Source organism: Thermobia domestica, chromosome 6 (genome assembly GCF_964235325.1).
Source record: "Thermobia domestica chromosome 6, izTheDome1.hap1.1, whole genome shotgun sequence".
Taxonomy (NCBI): domain Eukaryota; kingdom Metazoa; phylum Arthropoda; class Insecta; order Zygentoma; family Lepismatidae; genus Thermobia; species Thermobia domestica.
Window position 1 is genome coordinate 312,733,921 of NC_137459.1, and position 12,458 is coordinate 312,746,378.

A 12,458-nucleotide genomic window follows, 5' to 3' on the forward strand; every position below is an offset into this window, starting at 1 on the left:
ATTGACCGACTAAAAAGCCGGAAAGTGTTGGACACAACCAACACAGCGTTCTAACAAAGGATAGGAAAGCTACACCCGACCAAGCATTTTAGACTTCTGTTCCGCTGGAATAAGCCTACTCTTGCGGTGACTAGCTCCCGTTAATACTGGCCGTGTGACAGCCGCCAAGAGCATATTAGACTCCCAATCCAATGGAACAAGCCTACTTGTGTCCTTGGGTTACAACAGCTTCCTTCCACACGTTGCCGGTACATCCGACAGAGCAATTTTAAAGACTCCTTCTCCACAGAATTTAGCCTACTTTCGTGGGGCCTGGCTCCCGTTAGAAATGGCCGTAAGGTTGCCCACAAAAGCACATTTAGACTCCTGCTCCAGTGAAATATAAGTCTACTAGTGTCCTTGGATGACAGTGGCTTCCGTTCGACAAGTGGTTACACGCTCAAAGTGGCGATGAATCTATACCGTCCTTAACTTAAGGAAAATCGGTACTTAAAAGCCACATGGAGAATAAAAAGTCACTTACGAAAAACAATGCTCCGCATAAGCCTTTGTAAGCTAGAAAGAACATGCTATCTGGCCTCATTCTCAAGAAGGAGAAGTAAGCTCCCGTCAACTGGCCCAAACTCTTAAGCGAGGACAGCCCGTTCTAAGTTAATGGGCATCCCTCCTTAAGAGTACAAAACGGCTCTCTTCTTAACCACACTGGCTCTTGCTCCTTCAAGTGAAATTTGGCTCCCTTCACTCTGGCATTATCTTTACACTTAAATCAGACTCCTCCGATTTAACAGGTGAACCTAATCCGGGAACTAGGGAAACTGGGGAAAAAAAGACTCAGAGGCCCAATTACCTTTTTCGCCAGCCAGCCTTGCGCCGGCCCAGACTACAGAACTGCATGGACACGAGAAACTCTCTGGACTCTTCTTTGTGGCTCCTCCCGGAATTAAGGAAACTCCGAAATGCAACACTCAGAGGCCCAATTTTCTTGTTCGCCAGCCAGCCTTGCGCCGGCCCAGGCTAGGGAATCACATTGACACGAGAAAGATCTCGTCAGCGGTTTGTAGCGTGCAGAAACTGCTCCCGTTTGAACTGACAATCCCGACAGAGCAATATTAAAGACGTCTGGTCCATTGAAATAAAGCCTACTTTTGCGAGCCCTGCTCCCGTTAGGACTGGCCGTATGGCTGTGCACAAAAGCATATTAGACTCCTGCCTCAATGGAATTAGTCTACTCATGTCCTTAAAGGGAGGACAGTTCTTCAAGCATAGCATGCTACCTTCCGCAACTTACAGGCGCGGAAATGCTGTGGAAACGAGGAGACAAGTCCTCTGAAAGTTTCATAGCCGGTCACCCGACACAGCAAATTTTAAAGACTCCTTCTCCACCGGAATAAGCCTACTCTTGTGGGGCCTGGCTCTCGTTAGAACTGGCCGTAATGTTGCCCACAAAAGCACATTTAGACTCCTGCTCCAGTGAAATAAGTCTACTCGTGTCCCACGGATGACTGGTTTCCGTTCACCCGACACTGCAAATATTAAAAGACTTCTCATCCACCAGAATAAGACTACTCTCGTGGGGCCTCGCACACGTTAGAACTGGCCGTATGGCTACCCACTAAAGCACATTTAGACTCCTGCACCAGTGGAATAAGTCTTACTCGTGTCCTCTGTGTGTGACAGTAGCTTCCGTTCAAGTATTCTTCGCATTCAGCAACCGCAAAAAGCGGCATCGGCCAAAAGTCAATTGTCCGAAGGCGTGATCGACAGGCTAGGCCTCGGGTTAAGAAGGATTGTCTCCTTCCCGTAAACGACAGGTACTTCCGTATGAGAGCCTACCTCACACATTCCCCATCGCCACGTGCCCTCTTAGAAACAGCCGTCCGACCAAGGTTTCTGACATTCTTTGTCAAAAATACGAGGAAGTTTTCCGACAACATTAGGCGTGCTGGCAAACCTGCACTGCATGCCCTTTCATAGGTCCGCCCATGGACGCACATTTTTATGAAGCATTCCTCCCAGGCAGCAACAAGGTTTGCAACCTCCTCTACTCCTCAGCCGGCTAGGACGCCCGTGAATAGCATCCCAGGGTTCTAGCCTGCGGCCGATAAAATTCCATCCGCCGATATTAGTCCGCCTTCAAAATTAACCAACATCAACAGCGATAGTGCGTTTAGACTCCCATAAAGGAACCAACCAGCCTGTCGCTTCCCTTCCCAATTTAGCCATTTCCGCCTCCTGCGAAGACTAGCTTTCTGTCTGTGGTCAGAAGTCAAGATTTCTCAACAGACTAGGCCGCGGAGAGAAAAAGGTAAGCCTCATTTAGAAAGCAATACCATTAGCGGTCTCTCCAACCTCTGTGAACAATTTAAAGGAAATGTTTATATAGAAGGCTTGTTCACTACCCTACCTCCTATAGTGTAGAGATTCCTCTCGATACTACACCTGTCTTGAAATTGCCGGCGTTGCGCAGCCTCTTTTTGACCATGACGGCGAATGCAGCCACGGTTGCCGTATACATCCCACGCAAGGGTGGGAAAACGTGATTTGACATCCAGTATATATATAAACCGTTACAGAGTATGGCACACAAAACTTAACTTTTACACTCAACTAACTTCTGTGAACAATTTGAAAGTACAAGCCAGCCTACCCTAACCTAAGTATATAACAGGATTGCTGACTAGCATACCTTCTATAGTGATGAGATTCCTCTCGATCGGACACCAGTCACGAAAATCACGGAATCTTTAAAATGACGGCAAACGAAGCCACAGTTGCCGCCATATTCAAAGGTTAAAGGTTATGCTGGGTAAAAACTTTTATGCGAAATCGGCTGCTTTTCGCGATTGGGATTCAAAATTAATGTAAAGAACAATCCAAAAACATGAATTAGGTCAAACTCGTGTTATTACAACGTCCTTAAACAATTTCAAGCGAGGACTTAACAAAGTGTAAACGGGGCTTCTTCCTTACCCAAACCCCTATAATGTAGCGATTCCTCTCGATTGCACACCAGTCACGAAAAATCACAGAATGTCAAAAATGACGGCAAACGAAGCCACGGATGCCGTCATATTCTAAGGTTATGCTGGGTGAAAAGTCGCCAACAACAATGTTCACAGTTCCCATCAGATTGCCCACTGTTCCCGAAATGTGGTTCATAGATACCGTCAAAATGCTCAGATAAGCCCTCAGAGCGTTCACAGTTGCACACACAATGCTTAATAGTTGCACTCAAATAGCTCACAGTTGCCGTCAGAATCCTCACAGTAGACGTCAAATTGCTCACACTTGCCGTCAGAATGCCCATAGTTGCCGACTTTTCATTCATAGTTGCCGACTTTTCATTCATAGTTTCCGACTTTTCATTCATAGTTTCCGACTTTTCATTCATAGTTGCCGACTTTTCATTCATAATCGCCGACATAAAAGTTTATAGTTACCGGCAATTATCTCACAGTTGCCGTCAGAATCGTCACAAAAGGCGATACAATGCTCACATTTGCCGTCAAAGTGCTCATAGTTGCCGACTTTTCGTTCATAATTGCGGACATAGAGCTCATACTTGAAAACATAATTGCTCATAGTTGCCGACCTTTTGTTCATAATTGCCGACCCAAGGCTCACAGTTGTCGTCACAACGCTCATAGTTGCCAACTTTTCGTTCATAATTGCGAATATAAGGCTCAAAATTGAAAACATAATTTTTCATGTTTATCTTCAAAATTCTCCCTGTTGGCTTCACAATGATCACACGTACTTTCAAAGTGATCACAATCGCTTTCATGATGCTCATAGTTGCCGACCGTATGTTCATAATTGCTGACCAAGGCCTCACAGTTGCCGTCAAAACGCTCATAGTTGCCGACTTATCGTTTATAATTGCGGACAAAGGGCTCATAGTTGCCTACATACTGGTTCGTGTTCATCTTCAAAATACTCACAGTTGCCTTCAGAATGTTCACACGTACTTTCAAAATGCTCACACTCGCTTCCACGATGCTCATAGTTGCCGACTTTTCATCGTTATCAGACTTAAGTCTAACAAGCAGATTGTCGATGAGGAGTTGCAGAAATCGGGTAGAAGTATTATCAATTTCCACGACAGAGTGCGAACGAGGATTTCCCCTTATGAATTTACAGATGACTGATATTAGAAATAGACTAAGTGCTCAAACATCGTCTAACTTTTTGTTCATCAATGTTAATGGCCCACCACTAGACAAGCTCAAAGTAGACGAGCTAGTTATTTCTTGGCTGAAGGATGGATATCATTCCGCTGCGGATGATTTACCACGAAAAAGTTACCAACAGGAAATAAACCCCATTTCAGATTTATTTTAAGGTGGAAAATTACGAGTTATGAAAATGTATACTTGTATTACTAATGGCTTATAAGTGTTATTCAATTTGTGCCTAATTTTTATTAAGTCTCTTCTTTGCTTCTTTGCACGGTAAATATTCATAATAATTGCAATTATGCATATTTGTAACTTAAATTTAACGTGGTGTTTTAGTGATTACACAAATTACAATTATGAGCATACTTTATGGAGATGCTCTTGCATGGGGTACTCAAGCACCTTTATACACTATGAAAAACTGATTTTTCAAGTCTTTTGTGAGAAAAATACTGTGAACTGGGAAACCATAACCTTTTCCATATTGTACAGAGGTATTTTCCTGCGAATAGAAGTTTCTTTTGGAATGCGTTCAGAAATTAACACTTGCAAGAATACTCTCTTAGTACAAGTATATTTTAGGCACACACTATTTCCCCCCACCTCGGACTTTTTCAATGTCCTCACTGACAAACACTTTACCATATTATGTCGTAAAGGTCAGATCTACCGTTATTGTAACAGAGTGGTGCTTGAGCGATTGACTAGAAATTCAAACTCCGATTAGTAACAATTTCACAGTCTTGTTTTATTACAAGTGTAAACTCTTTAGTCAGTACAGAAGAGGCCGTGGATCGTGTTCAGAGTTGATGACGATGGATTTTGGTGAGTCAGAGTAGGTTACAGTGGATAAGATTGGTTCATGGTGGGTGGTGGGTCAGAGTGGGTCACGGTAGGTGATGGGTCAGTGGTTCATGGGTCACGGTGGGTGCTGGGTCAATGGGTTGCGGGTCAAGTTTTCATTGACCCACGCCAACTCTGCCCAGAACACACAAGACAAGAAATGTCACGTAGCTAAAAAAGTACACCGTGAAGCATTCATCTCTGATGCGTGTGGTAGTTGGTTCGATCTCGGTTAGTGCCATGTGAGCTTTGTGGTGAAAAAACGAGTGTGTCTGTTCTCTAGGAGTTGCCTCGTATCCTACCACTTTCTTCATTCTACTAATTTTCCCATCATTATCCATTCAACGTGAGCCAGAGTTGCCTAAACTTAAAAATAAATTCAAAAAAGCTCACAAGGCAAGGACAAATAGTTTACAAGATAATATTTCTCTGCTGTTAGTTGTCTGATTCTCCTCGACCTTGACTTCTTCTTCTTTTTTTTTTTTGTTACATTCTGAAACATTGAAATTGTTTTCACTAGTTTCAATACACGAATATACAGTAAATTGCTCATAGGTACATCGAAGACGAAGACACTTGATTTCATATATTCCAGAAAGATATACCTAGGTATATACTTTGATTTCATATATTCCAGCCTTTAGGTTTTGCAGTGTTAACCTAGACCGATCCAAAGACTACTTTCCAATTTAGCATGTTTAGATTTGTTGCAATTATTAAACAAAAAAAAAAAGCTTGGAACAAAATAATTTTATTGAGTAATAAAAGTAGGATCAGTATTAACAGAGGAAAATCACATTCACGAAGAAATTAAATGTCGACTAAAAGCAGGGAATTCGTGTTACTATTCGGTTCAAAATCTCTTGTCGTGAATTCTGTCCAGGAATCTGAAGCTTAAAATATACAAAACGATAATCATGCCTGTTGTTCTGTATGGTTGCGAAACATCGTCGCTTAGTCTGAGGGAAGAACATAGACTGAAAGTATTTGAGAACAAGATCCTTAGACGAATATTCGGACCCAAGAAGAACGGGAATGGGGAATGGCGGTAACTTCATAACGAGGAACTACATAATTTATACGGTTTATTCAACATTGTTACGGTCGTCAAGTCTAGGAGGCTTAGGTGGGCAGGTCATGTAGCTTGAATGGAAGAAAGTAGAAACACTTTCAAAGTTTTGACTGGAAGACAAAACGACCATTAGGAAGACCTATGTGCAGATGGGATGACAATATTAAGATTGATCTCGCAGAGATAGGAATACAAAGTAGAAACTGGATGCAATTAGCTAAGGATAGAAGTCAGTGGAGAGCTTTTGTGAACGCGGCATTGAACGTCCAGGTTCCATAGGCCATAGAGTTAGTTAGTTTTTAATAAAAGTATTTAATTCAAATTTTATAGGTTACTGCACAATAAGCTCTATTTAAAATGCCATAGTACTGGAAGCTGAATGTCACATCGGAGGAAAGAATGCTTGGGGGACATTCTACACCCCCATTTTACAAATCTGTTCCCATACCCGCGGGGTCTGTGCCCCTATATGGTGTTCGCCCCGTTTGTGTAACATACTCATGGCGGTACACCCAGATTAGCTAGTGGTGTAAAGAAATATTTTTGGGTGGCCATTTTCGATTAATGATGGCGACTTTTTTTAAACATTTTCTTATATCGTCGTGATCTATTCATGATCGTACAACGTTCACCTTCATACCAAGCCGAGCGGTCTCCGGCGATATACCATAGGCTCGAAGACCCCGGGTTGAGTCCCGGAAGAGTAATGTGTATGGATTTTAACAGCACTTGTCTTTTCGTATCAGTGTCAGGGTGCGAAATCGTGCGGGACAAGAGAATTTCAGTCTGAAAAATTTGGGGAAAATATGGTTTGGTATCCTATTTCTTTTTTGTTAATTATGTTCTTCAGTATTCGAATTTTGCCCGTTCTCATGATATTTTCTGCTTTCAACGGAGTTCCATGAGTATTATACCAAATGTCCTTTACACTTATCAAGTTCGAAAGGTTATATGTGCCTGTAGGAAACCGTTTCTAAAGATAATTCAAGTTCTAATTAATATTATTCACTAGGAAAGGGAAGTATTCTCCTCCTCTCAACATGGAAGCAGAGGGTAATTTCGCACTCTGGTCAGATGCAGCATTTCCGCGGAACAAAATAAAGACCCCCTGTAAAACCTCTTCACCTTTAGTGTTATCGCTAGTATCATAAATTTACTGAATGCAAACAACAATTTGAAGGGTTCGTCGACAATATTTTGGCTTTCTTTGTCCTTCGCCCGGCTTCCAAACGAAGAGCTGAATTTTACAACACGACTGCTGTATATTGTAGATGCCTCTAGGCTAGCGATTGGTAAAATGGTAAAAGTATGTGTGTATGTGTGTGTGTGTGCACGCGCGCGCGCGAGAGAGAGAGAGAGGAGAAAAATTTTAGTTACAATATGACGTGCTTCAATTGCCGTTTTCGGTGCATTTAGCAAAACAGAATAAAGACCACTGTGAAGAGTGTACCCAGTTTTCAAATTGAATGGATGGTGGTGGTAGTTCGGTTTCTTGTTTTGTTTTAATCATTCCAGCCAGAAATAAAAAAAAAATAGAGAATTCCTCAGTTTACAGCAAGGGGAATTTGGGACAAGACATTAAGGATGAAATTTTTGGAAGATCATGTATCACGATTGTTTCATTCAATAGACAGAGGACACTTTTCTATGAAGGCCTTTCAAAATCTTTTCTCACAAAAGGGATTTTCCTTTTGCAATCTATATGACCACTGGCAACTTCAATCTTGACCTTTCCCGCCAGCGTTTGCATTTTCGAGACAAGTAGTCTCTCCCGTCTCGTGTTTCGTCAAAAAGGGTTCCGTCACGTCTCGTGGCAACACTAAGTGGCCACGCGTAGCGTAGTCGCTAACGCTATCGCCTTCGGTGCGAGAGTTGCCGAGTTCAATTCCCGGTCGGGGCACTCGGTCGAAAATTTGTAAAGCGCTATTTCAGGCCAGCCACCCTGAAAGATTTTCCTGAGTTTTGGTCATTCACACGAGGCAAATGCCGGGGTGGTACTTAACTTATTGGTTCCAGGCCGCTTTCTTCCTTCCTTCACTTTCCCCGGATTGTGTGCTCGCCGAGGGAGGTCATCCGTCAAACGTGAAGGGCTAAATTGCCTTAGATGCGGGAAGCCCAGAAATCTAAATCCTAACCTAACCATTGCCAAAAATCCAGAATTTTTATTGATTTTCCGGGTAAAAATCGAATTTCCGGGAAAATGTCATACCAATTATTGATCTACTTGTCAATACGAATATAATGGTTTCCATCTCTTGTCTGTCGACAACTGGTCCCCATTGCCCAAAATCCCGAAATTTTAATTATTTCTCGGGTAAAAATTGATTTTTCGGGAAAGTGACATACCAATTTTTGATCGACTTATCAATATGAATCGAATGATACCCATCCCGTCCGTGTCAACAACTGATCCCCATTGCCCCAAATTCCGAGTTTTTATTAATTTCCCGGGAAAAAGTTAAATTTTTGTGAAAATGGCATACTACTTATACACTACTTATTCTACTTGTTAATACAAATCGAATGATTCCCATGTCTTCCTTTACAACAACTGGTATCCATTGCTCAAAATTCCGAAATTTTATTAATTTCCCGTGTAAAAATTGAATTTTCGGGAAAATGGCATTGTTGATCTACTGTGAATACGTATCGAATGATACCATAGCTATGATGATAACCATCTCGTCCCTGTCGACAACTGAAGGGTAAGGGGAAAAACAAGGAATGTCACAAAACTGCATTTTGGAGAAAACGGCGTTTTAATATTAAAAACCGCGTAAAAAGAATAGGGTTAGTTAAAGTTTTTGCCCCTTTTTACATGGATACTTTTTACATCTACGCATACATGGCATATACAGTCAAATAGTAGCTGGAGTCAGCAACAGATAGAAAAAAGCAGCCGAGAAAGCACATACATGGACATTCCTTATTTTTACCCCTTATTGCACTACGTAGAAAATTTATGGTATTTTATGTAGAAGTGGTAATAGAATACAGAAGAAAAGCAGATCATGGCGTTCTCATGTATACTATTACCATAAATTTTGTACGTAGTGCAATAGTAATAAGTATCCATGTGCACAAGACATACGATATGCGTTAAATTCCCACACCCACACATAGTCATAGATAAAGTAGATCCTTTCTACTTTCTACCAGATCCTTCCAACTGGTCTCCATTGCCCAAGTTGTCCCGTTACAGTGACTAATAACGTAATTAAATAGGTGCAGAAATTGGTTACAAAACTGTAAAACGAATTTTAAATATTGCACATTTCGTTATGTTATTTACTATTGATAGATCTAAAATCATTATACTAGAAGTGGCAACGCTGAAATTACGAATCAAGCCAAGACGAAGTCACGTGCTTCTATTTTGCGCCTTCTCTCGCTGTCTTATGCTGCCATCTGTATTAGATAGATCGACATTACAGCTGATAGTGGTGTGGTAGTGTGAATTTTGCAAACGAAGGAGAAGAAAATTTGTGACCGATGAAATTTATTATATAATATTTAGCTTCTTGTTTTGTGTGTGGGAACTGATAATATGTGCTTAGATTGCGTCTTACGTGTGGTGTTGGATTCAGCGTGTTGTTGGCCAAGTTTGGTAAGTACGTTTCTTTTCAGTTTTCATTCTTAGGGTTTCACTTGCTTACAACGAACACCGGACATGAGAGTTCAATTCAAAACTGTAATATTAACCCTGTAACCGTAGTATAACTCCCGAAACGTTAATTGTCATACACAGTCTGTGAGACATACATTGATTTTTATTTACAAACCATACTTTTTTCTTTTTTTTTTTACAATTTAAGCGAGAAAAAAGAACACAAAATCTTTACGTTATTCTTTACGTATACGGTAATAATATACATGAGAACGCCGTGATCTGCGTTTCTTCTGTGTTCTGTTACCACTTCTACATGAAATACCTCCCTAGTACATATCTTATTTAAATATTGGATATAGTATACGTAAAGCCGCGTCAGTTCCCGAAGGAGCTGGACGCTCATACTTTTAGGGATTATTCATTGAGTATCTACGAACTTACCAAGGGGGTAACAAAGCGACTTTGATTTACTTATCGACTGATACGAAAATAAAAAAGAACGTACCTGTACTTTATATCTGCATGTGTAGTGCCCTTGTACTTTATCTATGACTATGTGTGTGTGAAGGGGGGGGGGAATTTAACGCATATCGTATGTCTTGTGCACATGGATACTTCTTACTATTGCACTACGTAGAAAATTTATGGTAATAGTATACATGAGAACGCCATGATCTGCTTTTCTTCTGTGTTCTATTACCACTTCTACATAAAATACTATAAATTTTCTACGTAGTGCAATAGTAAGAAGTATCCATGTGCACAAGACATGCGATATGCGTTAAATTCCCCCTCCCCCTTCACACACACACATAGTCATAGGTGTAGTGCAAGGGCACTACACATGCAGATATAAAGTACAGGTACGTTCTTTTTTCGGGAACTGACGCGGCTTTACGTATACTATAACCATTATAACTTGCAGGTATTTGACGAAAGTATACACAAAAAAAAAATTCATATATGTTTTAACACCTATAAAAACAGATGTTCATTATAACGTAAAAGTACACATCCGGTCATTTTGACCGTGTATGCATTTTTAACCTTTAACTTACCGCGTGACACGATTGTGCCAAAAGAATATATTCGTTGGTTACCGTGTGTCACATTGTGACACGCGCGGTGGGATCTTGTGTTTCATGGTACATTGCGTTATAACTCCTATTTGAGCTTTTTCGTCCGTTTTTTTTTTTTTTTTTCAAGTCCAGAGGCATTGTAGAAGACGTTACGTATGGTTTCACATCTTCCTGCGTCGAGACATAGGTGGTGATGACCAGTGGCGAAGGGTGATAGTTTCAACAGGATAGGCCCAATGTTATAATAATAATAATAGTGTTTATTTCTGTGCCATGAACAGCCTAACGGTAAAAATACAGCACTTTATCAGACAAGATAAACAAATATTACATACAATGTAAGCTGCATATTAAAACAATAAAGCATAATGATAAAGTAAAATAATATTGGATTAATAGTTCCTTGTCAAATTAACACCGAATATTTTTTAGTCTCATAATAGTAGTCATAAATACGAAAAATAATAATTGTGAAGCTCTAAAATTCATGCTTTTATACTGATAAATAATAAATTTAACTAAATTAAAAGAATAATTCTTTTAATTATTATTAATAATTTAATAATTGTTAATAATTTAATTCTTTTAATTATTAGTCGATCATCTTAAAATTACAAATTTCGGATTCAAAGGAACTAATGTTGATCTGTTTCTTGTATTATACTTGGTAGCCTTATACCTATATTGTGCAAGCAATATTCACTATGATAGCTATTGTCTAGTAGTTGCTCAATAAAATCTCTTTCAATAAGTTTCCTCTTGTCGCTCAATGCCTGCAATCCCCAAAATTGACACCAGTATTCATAACCACGTGTGTAGTAATCTCGATTCATTTTGTGGCAGAGTAACCTAATAAAACATTTTTGTACTGACTCAATTTTGTTTGCCAATGTTATACCTATTAGACCCATAGGAAAACGACCAATAGGAAGACTTAGACGCAGATGGGAGGACAATATTAAGATGGATCTCGCAGAGATAGGAATACAAAGTAGAAACTGGATGCAATTAGCTAAGGATAGAAGTCAGTGGAGAGCTTTTGTGAACGCGGCACTGAACCTCCGGGTTCCATAGGCCATAGAGTTTGTTAGTTAGTTTTTTAATGTTATACCTATACTATTCCGAATAATAATAATAAACCAAACCAAACTCTATTACTTTAATAATAATAATAATAATAATAATAATCGTAAAAGATAACTGTCAGTTCATTCCGCAGCTGATTACCGTCGAAAGTGGGACACAGTTTAAGAAGATTCTCTAGTTTCTTTCGAAGAAAATAACTATTGTAATCCTGAAACTGTTCACAGTCAAGTAGTTCCGAAGATTCCAGAGAGAATAAATCACATCCACCCGAGCTTCAAGGGTGCCTTCCATTTCAACTCAGGCAAGAAAAAAAAATGTACAATCACCATTTCAGATATTGAAACTTTTTTATAGCAACTAGACATGTTTTTAAGAGACCCATATTTTTTTTTTGTTTTGTCGAAAAAAAAATTCTCGCCAAGTAATGGGCCATCAAAGACGGGGAGTACAATTTATGAATTGTAAAAGACATGGAAAATGGTCAACTTCGGAGCCCCACCATTCAGCTATGGAGACAGAGTTATAATTCTTGTTGTCGTATTTAAATAGGGATATAAATAAACTATATTTTATTATAGTTTGGTTTGCGT

The 12,458-nt window shown here is 39.9% G+C and overlaps 1 protein-coding gene across 1 annotated transcript in view; it reads left to right on the forward strand.

Moving 5' to 3' along the window:
- The first annotated feature begins 9,488 nt into the window (after window positions 1–9,488).
- LOC145688549 (uncharacterized) overlaps window positions 9,489–12,458 on the forward strand; it is an 89,333-nt gene continuing 86,363 nt past the window's right edge. Inside the window, exon 1 of the mRNA XM_081762945.1 lies at window positions 9,489–9,700. Coding sequence (XP_081619071.1) covers window positions 9,641–9,700 — 60 coding nt within the window. The 5' untranslated portion in view covers window positions 9,489–9,640. The remainder of the gene's footprint in view (window positions 9,701–12,458) is intronic.